Source organism: Haliotis rubra, unplaced genomic scaffold, assembly GCF_003918875.1.
Source record: "Haliotis rubra isolate DU_JTF1 unplaced genomic scaffold, ASM391887v1 Scf92, whole genome shotgun sequence".
NCBI classification, from domain to species: domain Eukaryota; kingdom Metazoa; phylum Mollusca; class Gastropoda; order Lepetellida; family Haliotidae; genus Haliotis; species Haliotis rubra.
Window position 1 is genome coordinate 99889 of NW_025767657.1, and position 18691 is coordinate 118579.

At 38.5% G+C, this 18691-nt stretch overlaps 1 protein-coding gene across 1 annotated transcript; it reads left to right on the forward strand.

The window, feature by feature from the left end:
• The first annotated feature begins 427 nt into the window (after window positions 1-427).
• LOC124264331 lies at window positions 428-16912 on the forward strand. Its single transcript, XM_046699088.1, has 8 exons — window positions 428-643; window positions 3546-3558; window positions 3685-3737; window positions 8636-8733; window positions 10520-10596; window positions 11438-11482; window positions 13678-13731; window positions 15411-16912. The coding sequence occupies exons 1-8, from the start codon at window positions 458-460 to the stop codon at window positions 15488-15490; spliced, it is 606 nt and encodes a 201-aa protein (XP_046555044.1). The 5' UTR covers window positions 428-457; the 3' UTR covers window positions 15491-16912.
• Window positions 16913-18691: the final 1779 nt, after the last annotated feature.

Consider the following 18691-nt stretch of genomic DNA (forward strand, 5'->3'; position numbering starts at 1 on the left):
AAAAAACAACAACAAAGATAAAAAAAATCCCCAAACAAACAACCAAACAAGGAAAAAACCTTAAGAAACACAACACCACAAACACATACCGTTAGCCCGTTAGTGCGTTATGGCCTTGACACTATCTTAATTAGTTTACGTAATAACATAAGTTCTAAGTAAATTGACATGTAATTCTTGCTGATGTTCGGCGATGGTGGGGTTCGAGTGCACGGACTTTTTGATGAATCATGATTGCTGGATTTATTCAGTTACCAACCTGACACGTGATTTAAACCGATATTTTCAAATACATTTACAACATGTTCCATTTAAATACAAATGTTAAAGTAATTTGTCGTTTCTTGGCAGTTCAATGGCAAATGTTATTTTTTCTAGCGATTAATCTTAAAGCAAACGGGTGTGGGGGTTATCTCCCTTAGTTAGTTTTGACAAGATGGAAGAATGATGGCAGAAAATGACAGCTAGCAGTCCCTACGATAAGTTGAATGTAGGCGAGGCCGCCGACTCGGACGATGAGGATAAGGTCAGGGTTTATGGCGCAACGAGAGTTTCAGCTCCTTTACAAGGAGCCAAAATTCGAGACTTGGACGAAGAAAATAAAGAGGAAGAAGGCACAGAAATTCCATTACAACATTTTCAGGTACCTCACACCTCAAAATGGACCTAGTATTCTTACACACAACAAGAATTCGTTGAAAATGGAAATATAATTTTTAAATTCAGTTTCTATAAAAAACCGTTTTGATATTTAGTATAGTAATATTGTTATACCGTAATTATCAGAATTAGTCCCATACTTCAACAGCTCAACGGAGTCCCGATAGTGTTCCACAGTCAACAGCTGGTCAAACCGAGCTTATCTTCGGTTGATTATCACGGTTTTGTGAAATGGTACCAATGTCGTTATTTAAGGTCTGGTGTAAATTAATATTTATACCAAAATAAAAATTCAAAAGATGAAGTTTGTGTGAATGGTCACAACCATACTTACTGCCCTAGTGCTGACGTGCTGTAGTGTTAAGGGTCTCCAGCAGGCTAAGTTAATGCCAGGGATTTACGGGACACGGATTCCTGTGTACTATACACATAAATATTGACAATGGACGCAACAAAATTTATTAGCACGTCCACAGGAACTCAGAAAGAGTCTAAATACTTTTTGTAAAATTTCCAGTCAAGTATCACCGAGTTTGCTACTATCTGGGTTATGGTATTATTTGCAATTTAATTACTGTAACAATGTGATGATCATGATACACAATACAATAACAGTATTAGTAATAATATTGAAGTGTCTGGGACCCCCATTTTGTACAGGACCGCTGGAAATTAAGAGTATGAGTCCCAGGGACCCTCAAATACAGGACTCCATGTAAATCCCTGAATGCTTCACTCACCTGTCCTTTAAGATCAGGGACGGTTGGTGAGACTTGGGATGAAAGCCAACACCTGTCATTTATCTCTCCCAAGCCCACCCCCACCCCACCCCATGATATAAAAGAATAGTAAAATCATACTGATTCACTTTTATGATCCTCCTTACAATAAAGTTAAACTGTAATTTTCATACTAAAGTACTGTTGGAAATGCTAGAAAAATGCTTTTTAGCCTTAATACTTTGATAAAGGTGATAAATGTACTATGTTGTCAATATATCAACTCGCCTATAGTGTACCTAATTTTTATTTCAATCGATTTAACATTCCCATGTATTTAAAGGGCAGTTTACAGGAGAAAATATGGTACCAAAACAACAACTTAAGATTTTTTCAGAGTTCAACAACAGAAATCTGAAATAGTCTTTACATTTATGCTAATAATACAGGTGGTGTAAAAATATGAATTAACGTTTTTCTTTAACAAATAAATGTTGAATGTTTGTGTTGCTTTACTTAATTATCGTTTCTTTATTGAAGAAATATTAATATAAATGTTAAGTCTTGATAAAAAAGTTTCCCGTCATGCATGCACATCTTTATCACAGCGTCCACTATGGCCAACTATTTGCAGTCAATTGTTGCAAAGGTTTATAAGTTTTTGTGCTTGAAAAAGACAAAGGTAAACCTTTCATTAGTTTAGAAAGGGTTTATTACAGAACTTGTAGAGCTGTTGGTATGTCTTACCAACAAGTTTACAATATTGTACACAAATCAGACAAGACAGAGACCGTCTCAAAAGCAAAACCAGAACGTAAAACCATCCTTGACAACTTTGACAAGGGAGTACTTAGACGGGCGGTCTACAAACTTTATGAGAAGAATAATATATATATTCTAAAGAAGCTACACCAGTGACTTCGTTAAATCTTTGGCCAATGTTCACAACTAGAATAAAGTGACCGAATTACATCCATATTTTTGCGATGAAATATACTGTTGACATGCAAAACATTTATTAAAACGTTGCACATTATTTTCTACAATCAATCGATAAGATAACACAAGTGATAGGAATCTTTCCAATGTACAGTAATTCGTATGTTTATTTCAAAACAAACACACATACACACATACACAAATGATCCCTTACATAACCAATACGTATACTATACGTACACATATTCAACATTTTGAAGAAAACATCTATTGAGATGATCCCTTCCCGGTGTGTGCTCAGGTGTCAATTTCACCTGTCGATACCGTGCATGCTGATGACGTAGCACAGGCAGTTAATGTTTGTATCAAATAACGTCCCACTACCCGTTATTTTTCTAAGTTTTTGGTATTTTCATCAGTAAAAACACATTTTAGGGCATGTCTCAAAATTTATTCCCTCGGTCTACATTAGGTAGATGTTTTTTTTAAAGTGATATTTGTTATTTATGTAACTGTAATACCTCTGAATTTTAAATATACATGTAAGTCAAAAAGCATTTTTCTAGCATTTACGACGGTACTTTAGTATAATTTAAACATGACTGACATTGATTATCATAACATTGCAGTGAAAAGATTCTATATCATATCTTGTCAGGAATACAGCTAACAGTGTATGTACATGTGAAGTTCAGTTTCAGCAGCATTATCATGATTATACTCACCATAATCTGTATGAGAGTCTCAAAATGGAAAGTTTCTGCATACTTTTGCCAGTCTGTGTGGAGTGATTATTATGTGTCTGATTCGGGTTTCATTTTAAACTGTGGTAGTACTAAACACCAGCATTGGTCTAGAACAGGCAGCCACACCCAGACCCACACACAGCCATGCATGCAGGCTGCTTTGAAAGTGCAATAATCTTGGAAGCGATGTTAAACCCCTCATGATTTAACTGCACCTCATAATTGAGAGTGTTCTTATCGAGTTCTGGTTCTGCCTCTACACCGTAGGGGGGCGGTGGGGTAGCCTAGTGGTTAAAGCATCTGCTTGTCACACCAAAGGGCCGGGTTCAATTCCCCACATGGGTACAATGTGTGAAGCCCATTTCTGGTGTCCCCCGCCGTGATATTGCTGGAATATTGCTAAAAGCGGCATTAAACCCAACTGACTCACTTAATCACTCTACACCATACCTTTGCTTTGAGAGTCTTTTGTATGTTGTAGATATCTTCAACCTGTACGTAATTAACTGAAATGCTGTTGAAGGTGTAATTAAACCCAACTCACACACTCACTCACTCACAATACCATGTATACAGACATAACTAATTAATTAATGCTAACATAAAACTTTTCTTTTCAGTTTCGTTCACAACAAAATCCACTTATAAGAAGTACCGAGAAAAAGTCTTTCAGGTAAATCATGTTCACATCAACCTGACCATATTTAGAAATTACTTGTTAATTTCACCTATGGAAAAGCATCAGTTACAGCCGCCATTTAGCTAATGACAAAAGTAGTCATCCAAAAGAAAATTGACATCTGAATTTTTACTGGCTGACTTGTCTTCTTTGATGGGCATTTTAGAAGTTGAGTTTAGAAAAATGATGACAATTTTTATGGATGTACAACTTCTTTTATTCTGTGAAAGGTGACATTTCGACATAAATTCTAATGCCGTCAGTTTTCTGGAAATGATTTTTATGAAACCAAAGTCCCCAAAAGTTAATAATTGCTCCTAACATAAAAGAATGTGCCATCAAATGTTGATGAAAATTACATAAATGTTTAAATGCAGATTGTCTTCAGTAAAATCCCTGTACAACCATTTGAACATTTGGTTTAACCCATATGCCATGCAGTGCTTGTCGTAAGAGGCTCTTAACAGGACTGAGAGGTCAGACTCACTGACTTGGTTGACACATGTTATAGTATCCCAATTGTGTAGATCGATGCTCATGCTGTGGAGCACTGGATTGTCTGGTCCAGACTTCATTATTTACAGACTGCTGCCATATAGATTGAATATTGCCGAGTGTGGCGTAAAACTAAACTCACTCACTCACACTCACCATATGCCACACCCTTTATCTTACCTCACACATAAATGTTGTTTTCTGATTGGCTGAGCGCTGTTCTACTATTTTCAATGTACCCCGTTTACAAAGGAGTAACATTTTCTATGTTACCTGCTGGGAATGCCGAACTGTGGGAATTCATTTGGTACTTTGTGTTAGTAATTCTTTATCTCAAATAATTGAGTCACGTATGATGTACAGAATTTACCAACATTTTGCAAATGTAAAGTGATGAAAGGGAGATAACTCTAAATTTGTTTTTCGTGTCGACTGCTAGATTGCCTAACTCTGATACTCCTTATTATGATGTAATATATTTCAAAATTAACATTGAAGTGTTTGGTAAGATAAATAGGCTGTTCACTGGTCCCTCGGTTCCCATGGGATGATGTACCCTCTATGTTTGTTTATGTTTCCTGTGTATAAACAAACATAGAAGACACATGGAGACCAGTAAACAACTTATAATGTACACTATGTCACCGTGTACCGGCAATCATATGTACAGCTTCTTCTTCATAGGGGTGTGAAGCCCATTTCTGGTGTCCCCCGCCCTGTGATGTGTGATGTTGCTGGAATATTGCTAAAAGCGGCGTAAAACCAAAACTCAGTCAGTCAGTCTTCTTCATAGGGCTGTTTATTTGCAAGCGAATTGAATTTAGCGATAGCTATTGATATAGATCATAGAGATCAATAATTGTTTACTAAATATCAATATTCATCACTTAATACAGTAATAATTTCCCCGTATATGCATTTTTTGCTACCCCAGTATTGGCGAAATCGTTGGATCCATATCTGGCCCCGGCAAGATAAGCCATACCTTCTCTGCTCAGAGCAGGGGAGATAACCGATATCTGACCCCTTCATTTTGTGTGTGACGTCGTGGAACGTAACACAATAAAATAATGTCATGTGTTCCATGACATCGTGAAAATGACGTCAGATTTAGTGTGCAGCAACCTTTGATGAAAATGGCAGGTGATCGGAGGCTAGCATTGCTTTCCAACAGATAGATGGAACTAGATGAATTAGTAAAGTGGGAGGAAATAATAACTTTGCAGAGTGTGAACTGACAAGTGTTTTAGAAACTAACATGCAAACTGTGTCATCAGTTATTGGTTTCCCTATCAGGGTTGATGATAAAGGTTTGGATTTCAATTAAGTTCAATCCAAGGTTTGTTGCTGAATATTGCTGCCACAACCAAACTCAGTCAGTCAGTCATTTTTTGCCACAAGAGCAAAACTTTTTTTCACGGGAGCAAACTTTCACGCGCATGTTCTTGTTAATGCTATAAACGGCAAAGGTAAACGATACAAAGGTGTCCGACGTCCGGTAATCGACAGCGACACCGACAATGAATGAACATGTCCAAATGACATTCTTCAGGTGTTGAGTTAATGTTGAATAAAATTTGGTTGAGGCATTTTTTGAGTGTTTGAGTGAAATATTTTTGTAGAGTATAAAAGGTTTTTAAACATGATAGATTCTTGCTTGGTAAGTATTAAATGATAAAAACATTATGACCCTCCCTTTCCCATAACTTGCCTGTATCATCCCGAGATTCCTATATCTGACAATGGCCTCAGTCAGATATGGGCATCTCGGGATGATACGGGGCCAGATATGGAAAAGGGAGGATGATAATCTCTACATATCTCAATAGATATCAGATAAATAACTCTGAGCAAAAATGTCAAACAAAAAAGTCTTAAAGAAATAAACATATTTCACATCAGTGGTGAGAGGTGACATGTTTATCAATGAACAACACACATTGTCCTGAACATCATTTAGAAGTAGACATGAATAAAGACCTACCCCTGTACCTTTGTATATCATGTGAGAAAAGTACAATTTTTTCATCACAAAAATTTTATGTACGATATTATCAATGCCACCATTTTCATACTGTAAAACATTAAAATTTCCATCAACAATATTTTTGATTTTCTATCTTTTTAGCCAGCCCTAATTTAACTGCAATATGGTGAAGTACAGCCTGATGCAGCCAGATATGTTTTGCGATGTCATTAATGCAAAGTGTTTGACAGTGAGTGATTCTGACAGTGCCTGTAGATCCAATTATCTACATGCTGAAGTATATAGAGGGTCTGTAAGTAGGTCACGGCACTTCGCGAGACCTTAGTACTTCCGGTGACAACAACGTTTCATACCTTTTTGAATGGTCTCATGGTGGTTAGTTTAAGGAACCGATAATCTTTGCAGGAATAACGAATTTCCGATCTAACCATCCCCAAATTAGACTATTATTACGACTGTCAACAGCTGTGACAGCCCAGCATGGTTGTACACAAGTACAAGTACAAGTAGCGCCTCACAAAACTTACAGGCCCTATTACAATGTCAAAGTCACCATGGTCAGTCGCCACCATTTTGTAGTCATGGATACAGGGGAGGTAACAATGTGACAGAAAAAAATCACTTGGTTCGAAATTGTCAATCAGTTTTGAAGGGAAACAACATTTTGGACTTAATTTCTGTGTGGATTTGACATTATCTTATACAAATACTGACAAAAACTATAACATATTTTTTATTGACTATACCAGTGTACAGTAAATCTCAAAACATGCTGGTGATACAGTACAACCAGAAATTATTGAGAATTTAAAGATTGTAATTTTATATATATTCTTTCACTCATTACTCACATATTAAATGTGAATATTAGCAGAACTTAACTCCAGATTCAAAGACAGGTGAACAGTTAGTATTTTGTCAAGTCACCATGGGCAGCAATGCAGGCTTCAATGGGGCGGGGCATACTACTGATCAAAGAAGTTAGAAAGTCGTGGTCAATGCTGTCCCAATATTGGACCACCTCTTCTTTCATTTCAGCAATATTTGTCAGATTTTTCTTATTGACACTTTCCTTCATAAGTCCCCAAACATTTTCTATTGGATTTAGGTCAGGGCTATAGCTTGGCCAATCTAATGTCATATTTTGGGTCCGAAACCAGGCCTGTGAATGCTTTGAACGATGTTTTGGGTCGTTGTCCTGCTGGAAAATCCAAAAATTTACATAGAACATGTCAGCAGATGGAAGTAAATGTCCCTCGAGAATATCTGTGTACCACTCACTGTTCATATTCCCTTCCAATACACAGAGGGGCGTTGCCCCTAACACAGATATTCCACCCCAAAGGTTAAATTTCGGACTGTACTTTGGGCGCTGATACAAAGGTTTATCAGTTTGTTTGGCCCAGAATTTCAGTGTATTAGGAAACAGCCACACAGAACTTTCATCTGATAAAATCACATTGTCCCAGTTAAAATTTCTATGCTGTAAGCACCAGTTCAACCTTCACTCCTTTTGTTCAGGTTTCATGATCGGTGATGGAATTCCTCGACTTTTCTGCCAACCCATTGCATGCAGCTCAGTTCTAATTGTCTCCTTACAGACAGCCACAGTTCCTCCATCAATCATATCCAGCCTTAAGTTTTCTAAACTCCTTCGTTTGTTTTTAGAAACAAGAATACCAAGCCGCCTCCTGTCACTGACAGTCAATTTTCTGGGCCTACCTGTGCCTCCCTGGTGCTCAATGAGTCAATGCCATATCCATTTGCAATATTTTTCAAAACACGATAAACAGTGGACAAAGGGATGCCAATTCTACTTGAAATCACTTTAGCTGATCTGATGTCCTTGTTATAATACTCTAAACTCAACTTCCTTTTCTCTAAATCATCCATACTGAGGATCACTGAAAATGTCGTCTGCTAGCAAGTAAACAAAGGGGGATAACTCTTCACAAACTAATGAAAAAGGATTAACAGAGTTGTCTCTCTTGAATGAAACCAAGCACTTGATAGCTGGTCAAGGTTGTTTACACTAGAAATCCAATTAAACATATTCCTAAAATTCTCAATAATTTCTGGTCAAACTATATATCTAAGAAAGGCCAGGCTCGCTGACTTGGTTGAAACATGTCATCGGTTCCCAATTGCGCAGATTGATGCTCATGCTGTTGATCACTGGATTGTCTTGATTATTTACAGACCGCCCCTATATAGCTGGAATATTGCTGAGCGGAGGGTAAAGCTAAACTCACTCACTCACTCTAAGAAAGGCAGAAAAATGTTCAACACTCTTGGAAATTTACTAAATATATGTGATCACTGTCATTTCAGTGATAGTTTCACATGTTCTTTTTTATCGTCATGGTCACAGCATTACTGTGAGTAATCTATTACATGTTGTACATTTCAGACCAGGAGAACTCTTGCCAGGGGTGTGTCCACCCATTCTCTTTCCACGTGGTCAAGTGAAACCATTGTGTCCACTCGGTCATTCTCAGACAGTGACAGGTACTGTTATGTTACCATGGTTACTGGGACTAACAAACACCCTATGCTGGTTCCAGGGAAGAACTTATTATTGAAGCAGTGGAGGACGAGGTTGACACATGTCATTGTATCCCAGTTGTGTAGATCGATGTTCATGATGTTGATCACTAAGGCTGTAACGATTCACTCGCATATTCGGTGAATCGAACCGAAGCCCTTCATGAATTCAATTCGTTATTCGTGGTCACCAGAACCGAATATTACTGAATATTTACGATTTTTTTAAGGAAGCATGTTTTACTTGAACCCTTGTGTACTTTTGGAAAGTGAGATATGCAAGGATTGAATATGTACTAGCAATGCAGTAGCGCAAATCATGTTAGTTTGCCAAGGCCACACATGGTACTGTCGACTATAACTATTACATACCAAATTTGAGTGTCATGAGATCACTGGTTATTGCTGTGACAAATCAAAACTGTCAACATGGTCGTTCATATTGTAAATCAATCACTTAACTACAATACTGTATTCGTGAATAATTATTCGTATTCGTTACCCAATATTCATGATACATATCATATTCACCACAAAGTGTATTCGTTGCAGCCCTATTGATCACTGGATTGTCTGGTCCAATATTTTTATATATATTTACATACCGCTGCTATATAGCTGGAATATTGCTGAGTGTTAACAACAAACAAACAACAATCATAGAGGCAATCTATTTGTTTAAATGTTGTTTGTTATGTAGAGTTGTCTCCCTTTTGTAGGGATCTGTTGATTTGGATTCCAACCTGGTTATAATTCTAGAATTCTACTAATTTTTCTGGGTCTTGGCAAAATGGCAATAATTCCAGTATTAATTTCTGCTGTCCTCTTGCATTATTTTTGTTTGTTTGTTTTATTTGTTTTTTAATGCTGCGCTCATCAGTATTCCATCCATATGACATCCTCACACGTTAAGGTGACATATTATTTTACAACTGAAATTCTGTCCAAAACAGCTAGTAACAAAACACAATCATTGTCTTCAGAAAGACTTACTAATAATCTTTGACCAACATTCGAAATACCTGTCTGCCTGACCGCCCGGGATGGGTTATTTTCAACACGGACTGCCAGTTTCTCAAATTCACCTGCCCGATGGTTTGGTTGAAATTTAGACATGTATATGAAGATATTTTGTGGGCAGGTAAGTTTTGGTCAGGGCTGGCAAGTTTTACATCTAACCAGCCCTGTGGTCTGGCTGAAAGTTTTTGGAGTTTCATACCCTGCTTTCCCCCGTGAAGATCTGGGCCTAGATTTTCGAAGCTCTCTTAACGCTAAGATAGTCGTAAGTGCCATACAATAACATTAACTTACGACTATCTTAGCGCTAAGAGAGCTTCGAAAATCTAGGCCCTGGAATAGAATTAGTCTTCAGCAACCCATGCTTGTCATAAGAAGCTACTAATGGGATCGGGTGGTCAGGCTCGCTGACTTGGTCGATGTCAATCATTTGATTGTTTGGCCCAGACTCGATTATCAACAGACCGCTGCCATATAGCTGGAACATTGCTGAGTGAGGCATTAAAGTTAAGAAAAATTACAGAGTTACTTCCCTTTGGTGTGTCTGGATTTGTTGATTGTAGGTTCCAACTGAGGGATTGGTGGGCCCTATGACTTTTCAAAGAACTGTCCAACATGGAGATTATGCGTTCATAATGGCTTCTATGTATGATATACTTTCAGCAGACAATGTAACCATGGTAACCTACATTGATTATATTTTTGTGCTTGAAGGGGTATTGCTCTCTTTCAGTTGGCTGAGGCACCCAAAAGTCCGAGAGAATTGGAGAGTGGTATTGGGTTCATTCGTTCTTACTACAATTGGTTTAGGTGAGGATTTGTATGTTATTGTTGAGTCTTGCTTAAACAAAGAATAAAGAATTATTATTATCATAGGATAGGATATTTATATAGCGCACATATCCAGGCAACTAGTGCATGCTCAAGGTGCTGGTATTTTCCCCTCTATCATTGGATGTCAATCTCAACGGCACATCGTATTATCAATCTCAACTCCCTGGGGAGTATACAACTCTTGCAGCCACTAGGCGCACCGAGTTATTGTGGCTTTCTCATCCACAATGCAATATCACATGGGACAATTTCCATGTCCTATGATTCTTCATCTTCACTCGTGTCTTTCAGTTCTGGGGCGATGGGGTAGCCTAATGGTTAAAGCGTTGGCTCGTCACGCCGAAGACCCGGGTTCGAATCCCCACATGGGCACAATGTGTGAAGCCCATTTCTGGTGTCCCCCGCCGTGATGTTGCTGGAATATTGCTAAAAGCGGCGTAAAACCAAACTCAGTCAGTCAGTCAGTCTTTCAGTTCTTCATGCTGTCAGTGTTCTGAGTGCTATTGCTGTTGTCATATCCATTCAACAGAGGGTGTCACTAGCTGTGCATCTGTGATTGGTATATGGACACCCCAGATAATACTCAAAATAACTGTTTAAATTAATTTGTAATGCATAAATGCTCAGCTTATATGTATCATATCTTTAAGTGGTTTATTGGAAAAGAATTGATCAAATTTCTCTGCACATAGCCACCTGGAACACACATATTTAACTTGCAGCAGCTACACTAGTTAAGCCATTTATGTTGTTTGAATATAAAGATGGATGACAATGGAATGTATTGTGATCTAATGAACTTATCCCTTTTTTTCAGTATTGTTTTTTGTTGGCATTGGAATTTTAGCATCACCACAAAGAGGTGAGTAATGCGGTGTTTTATCTGTCTCTCAGGGGTGGAAATAACCGATTGCCCGATGCCCCAGTCAGGTGTTTTTTTCTGTCGGGCAAGCAAATTTGCATATCACACTGTACCGGTGTCCAGTTGACTTTCCGATGTTAATTATGTTGTTTATTTAAAAAATCAACAAGAAAATCGGCCAGTATTGTGGACAAATTATCAGGGCAAGTGATTTTACATGTGACACTGTACCGGAGTACACTAGCAATTTTAAAGTTATTTCCACCCCTGTCTCTATACCCCAGGGTCACAGATGGCGCTGTTGTCAAAGGCAACCACAACTTGCTTTGCAGAGTTGCTTCTCTTGACAGCTGTTTGTCCCAATCCTACTTTGCCCCAATTGTCATGAGCATGTTCTCGCATTTGGGATACGATGACAACCAAGTTTCAACCAAGTCAGGGAGTCTGACCATCCGATCCTGTTAGTCACTTCTTACGACAAGCATGGGTTACCGAAGACCAGTTCTAACCTGGATCTTCACGGGATCCAAAACAAAGGAACTGATAATTGACTTTTGGAGTAAACCCACAGAAATGCTTCCAGTGATAATCAACAATGAATGTGTTGAGACAGTGTCGAGTATAATTATCTGGGAACCTTCATTGACTCTAAGCTGAACTGGAACTCTAACACTAAAGCCCTACACAAAAAGTGTCAACAACGTCTTCATCTCATGCGTAAACTGAGATCTTTTAATGTTAACCCATCTGTGATGTCATCTTTGTATGTAGCATTTATTCAGAGTATTTTAACATTTTCCTTCCATTGTTGGTACGGGTCTCTCTCACTTCATCTTAAATTCTAAAATAGACAAAATTGTTAACACTGCAAGTTAAAATCGCTGGAGTCAGATTTGAATGTTTATCATCAATATATGAATGCAAATCGTGAATCAAGCTGTCAAAATCATATCTGACCGTTTCTCACTACTTAAATTGAATACAACCTCCTCCTTCAGGCCAGTTCCAATTGGAAAACTAAGAGAGCCCGTGACATCCTTTATTCCAAGTACCATATCTCTTTAAACAAATGTGAAGATACCTAAAATCAAAGAATTTATGTAAATATGTTTGGTATCTCTCTAATGTGTCAGTAGCTCTGCTGATGTAACACAAATTCCTGAAAAGGATTGGTTACTGCGTTATTTCGTCCGCCGAGACCAGTTCTAACCTGGATCTTCACTTGGTTTCCCCCCGAGGGTGATATTGGTCAGCAATAACCTGCTGATGCGGTTAAACTAAACTCAGTCAGTCAGTTCCTGAAAAGGCATTAAAGATTATTCTATTCTATTCTATTCTATTCCCGAGGGTGTTCTTGGTCAGCACCATAACCTGCTCATGGGTTTCATGAAAATGTTTCCTTCAGGCTTTCCTCGCAAAATAAGCTGACTTGTTTTGACTGAAAACTCTTCAAGTGGTGTTAAGGCACAATGTCACACAGTTTCGACAATATTTTGGCCTATATTATATATATTGGGACATATGCACTCACTTTAGCTTCCTATATATGCAATAAAAGACTTATTATCCCTTACGACTTGCCTAAAATTGATAATGGGAACTTCGAGGCAAACAGCTTCCAAACACAGAACACTTGCCATAAATGAAAACTGTCGCACGTGGTGTTGTCGTAGTTTGCCGAACTGGCCTCAATCACAAGTTATTCGTGAAGAGCGCTCCAAGGGACATAACTCTATGGGGTTCACTTGAAATATTTTTCAGTTGGTAGAGGTCGAGCGAGTCAATTTAATGCAACATTGCATTAATTCTTTCAAACTTTTTAGTTTAATATTGTAATCTAAATACTAGTTATTTTGGGAATAAATTATATGGTAGCTTCCCTGAGGGCTGATAGTTAGTATTATTGAGAGAAATGCATTACTTATTTTTTGGGAGAAGTCTGGTGTGACATTGTGCCTTTAAACCAGCTGGTATTGCTTTAGTAGATGTAGATCTGATTGTATATACTCGTGCCTGTGTTGTTATCACATATGTTTGTCTGGTCTGACTAGGTTCAGTTATTTACTGGTCAAAGTAGTATACACTTGGTAGACGGGGTTCAGACAACTTCCCTCCCTTAATTAATATTTGATACCCCTAAATCCGAGCCCACACCTAGTTGCTCCTCTTCAGGTTGTTGTGGTTTCTATTCACAGGTCTTCACTGTTTGGTATTTTTCATCATCGGCCTGCTATGTTTTATACCTGGAGGTGAGTATGTGAAATAATGTTGTAAGGAATATGACAATGAGCATAAAATCTCAAAACACTGTAATGTTGTGTTTTTATGATCCAGTTATCTCAGCATCACCATGACTATCATCACACCAGATGACATCACTGTATACACCAATAACATATGGCTGGAATACTTGATATCTGATAACTCATCATCACCATCACCACATCTCATCAGCACCATCACCATCACCACATCTCATCACCACCACCACATCTCATCAGCACCACATCTCATCATCACCATCACCACATCTCATCATCACCATCTCCATCACATCTCATCATCACCATCACCACATCTCATCATCATCACCACATCTCATCACCATCACCACATCTCATCATCATCATCACCACATCTCATCACCATCACCACATCTCATCATCACCATCACCACATCTCATCACCATCACCACATATCATCACCATCACCATCACCACATCTCAGCACCATCACCACATATCATCACCATCACCATCACCACATATCATCACCATCACCATCACTACTCATCATCACCATCACCATCACCACATATCATCATCACCATCACCACATATCATCACAATCACCATCATCATCATCATCATCATCACCATCATCATCACCATCACCATCATATCATCACCATCACCATCACCACATCATCACCATCACCACATCTCATCACAATCCATCACCACATCATCACTCATCATCACCACATATCATCACCATCACCATCACCACATCTCATCACCATCACCACATATCATCATCACCATCACCACATATCATCACCATCACCATCACCATCATCATCATCACCATCACATATCATCATCACAACACCATCACCACATCACCATCATCACACATCATCATCTCATCATCACCATCACCATCATCATCATCATCATCACCACCATCATCTCTATCATCACCACCACCATCACCACATCTCATCATCACCATCCATCATCACATCACATCATCATCATCACCACATCATCATCACCATCACCATCACCACATCTCATCATCACTATCATCATCATCATCATCACATCATCATCACCATCATCATCATCATCATCATCACCATCATCTCATCATCACCATCATCATCATCATCATCACCACATCATCATCATCATCATCACCACATCTCATCACCATCACCACATCATCATCATCACCATCACCATCATCATCATCACCATCACCATCACCACATCTCATCATCATCACCATCATCCATCTCATCATCATCACCATCATCATCACATCACCATCACCACCATCACCATCACCATCATCACCATCCACCACATCTCATCATCACCATCACCACATATCATCATCACCATCACCATCACCATCACCATCATCATCATCATCATCACCATCACCATCATCATCATCACATCACCTCATCATCACCATCATCTCATCTCACCATCACCATCACCACATCTCATCATCACCATCACATCTCATCATCACCATTATCAACTTTATCACACCTCCAGCAGCAGCAGCACCAACACCACCACCATCTTCATCTCATCCTATCACCACCAAAATTATCAAGTCTCCCACCCGGCCCACCACTACATCATTCTGTATCATGGCTCATCATCATGGTATCACGTGATTCTGTTTCAGTGTATCACCTGGTGTACATATACTTTGCTGTCCAAGGCCGCCCAGGCTTCAGTTTTTACAACCTGCCAGTACTGAAGTAGACAGCATGGGTTATACCAGACACTGACAGAGGATGACGTTCAGTCCACAAGCATCACCATGTGACCATCATGTGACCACCAAGTGACCCCCATGTGACCACCATGTGACCACAAGCCCCACATGGGTTTGTTGATTGGTGATTTCAGCCTTTAGAATAACATAGCAATTACGTCAATGTGAACTCTGTCAAATTCCAATGGATGGTTGTTTCCAATATTGTATTTATTTTGCAGATTACATTGTTTCTAGTATTTGTTTCCACTGTGTTAATTTCAAATGAAGTGACCAACATTCAAATGATAAATATATGTTTAAAATTGCCAGTTTGAATAAATTTAACATGAGTTTGCTTGTCCAAGACAAAATTATGCACAGAATTGTCGATTAGTAAAGTATTGGCACATATTGAGGTATCCTCGGCTAAGACTCATAATGTCTTCAACTAGATCATCATTTATTCAATGAATTTTGATTCACTCAATATTTAGCAAGTCCTGGTAGATGAAGGTCAAGGCTGTCATTCCTAGCATGCCCCAGTAACAGCCATAAATCACTGATTTATTTTGAGTGGTATTCTAGAAGTTGGTGGTATAGAGATGACAAAACTTTATGGATGAAAATAAAGATGATCCCCCATCAAGTTTTGTCATCTCTATAGATCTCTGTATATATCTGTATATATGTGGATGACAGTTACTAGGAATATGTGTTTCCTTGCCCTGGGTTTACTTATAGTTTTACCTATTCTTACTGAGTTCTATTAAAAAGCACAAAAATACAAGAGTGTTAACACGACACTGAATTTGACATTGAAAAATTCATGAATTTTTGAGATAGCACCTCCAGGAAGGAGGGGCACAATTCTGGTGTCCCCCACCGTGATATTGATAAAAGTGGCTTAAAACTATGCTCACTCACTCACTCTAGGCAGAAAAAAGTGCTTCCACACCATGCCCTGTTAGATGGGGCTCTGCTATAATAAAAGCTGAAATTATCGCAGCAAATCTACATCATATCACTGACATGTCCAGAGTGTCTTGTAAGCATCGAAAACCACAGACTGTTTTTTGACAAAACTTGTAGTGTGAAACGAGGTTAAATTGTGCCATGCATGTAAGTGCTATTATTTGTCACTGAACATACCTTCCCAAACAAGTGTTTTGTTAAATATAAGCCCATGGGCTTAGAAACATTTGATCGTCATTCCATTTATATGCCCATGGACTTAACCTAGCAAGGTCTGTGTGCATTTCTGGCTTTTCAGTATGGGGAACATGCACTTGTCAATGAGATTGACTCATGTCTACAAACCCAACAATTGCTATTCCTTCACCTGCTGATTTTACTGTTAGTGAAACCCGTGAAGGTCTGGGTTAGAATTGGTCTTCAGTAACACATACTTGTTGTAAGAGACGACTAACGGGATCAGGTGGTCAGGCTTGCTGACTTGGTTGACACTTGTCATCGTATTCCAATTGTGTAGTATGATACTCATATTGTTGATCACTGGATTGTCTGGTCCAGACTCGATTATGTACAGACTGACGTCTTATTGCTGGAATATTGCTGAGGGCGGTGTTAAACAACAAACTAACCAACTTCTGTCAGTGAAAGATTTTCCAAAACAATATAACATAGTCATTCCATTCCTTCCATTTTGTTTATACATGTTTATTTTACTTGGGGCATTGATTGTTTTATGGTTTTTTGTTTTATTGATGACAGAATCATTGAGTTGTGTTTAACACATAGCTGCATCAGTTGTTTCAGACTGTGTTTTCTGGTCATTTCTTCAACTTTGGACATTATTTTACCTCAGATGGTCAGATTGAATGTGAAATTTTTATGTCTCAAATTCATTTGTTGTTTAAAAACAACAAATGTATGTATGGCGTTGTCCAAACAAGTTTGAAACTTTTGGCGGGGGCTGTGGGTAGCCTTGTGGTTAGAGCGTTCGCTTGTCACACCGATAACCAGGGTTCGATTCCCCACATGGGTATAATGTGTGAAGCCCATTTCTGGTGTCCCCTGCTGTGCGATTGTTGGAATATTGCTAAAAGCAACGTAAAAGCATACTCACTCTGAAGTCTGAAATTTGAGTTATTATCCATTGGTTGTATGCTCCCCAGTGAGTTGAAATGGCATTTGTGTTTTTTAAAACTCGACAGCTATACATTCTGTCAGTACTAATATTAGTACTTAAAATCAAATCTTCAGAGGTTGTTTTATCTGCTCATTGTCTGACTCTAGCCACTATTATGTCTGAGATTCAAGAATCGCCACTTTTGTGTTGCTTGTGTTACTGGTATTTGTTAAAAGACCTTAATAACAACTCAATTAGCGCTGTAACGATGCATTGAACTATCGATGGATTGCAATTGTTGAGTCCCCGATAGCAATTAATCGATGGTAGAAACAAAAACTATTGATGCATCGATAGTATGTGTGACTGTCGATAGTTTAGTACATGGACTTTCGTTGATAAATTCACAGCGCAAAATACAGTATGTTTGGGTGCAGACTTGCAGCTTCATTGAGTTTATGTTTTAACTGTTTACTTGATCTGGGTTTCAAGTTTCTTGTAAGTTATTAAAAGAGACTGAAACTACTTCAACTTGTTTTTATCGCATATAAACTATACATTCATTTGGGCAATAACTTCAAATGAGACAATTCAAGGAGAGAAAAACTATTGCAATAGTTGGTCTCAATAGATTATCGATATCGCAATAGTATGTTGCAATAGACTATTGATATCGCAATAGTTGTTTCCTCCTCAATAGTCACCCCTAAACTCAATACCATCTATGGGGCGGTGGGGTAGCCTAATGGTTAAAGCGTTGGCCCGTCACGTCGAAGACCCGGGTTTGAATCCCCACATGGGCACAATGTGTGAAGCCCATTTCTGGTGTCCCCTGCCGTGATGTTGCTGGAATATTGCTAAAAGCGGCGTAAAACCAAACTCAGTCACTCAATACCATCTGTAGTAACATGTCAGTAACATTCTTCTGTGTGAAGTATTCAGTAATCCAAACTTGTTAGCACTGCAGTCTCTGAACATAGTCAGCTGCATACAGCAGGAAGATAATAGTTCTTTTGACATTTTTGTGTCTCTTAAAAATTGCATGAATCACCTTTAATTATTTCTGGAGATGCTCTTTCATTACATTTTTATTTCAATTAAGTTATATGAATACTGA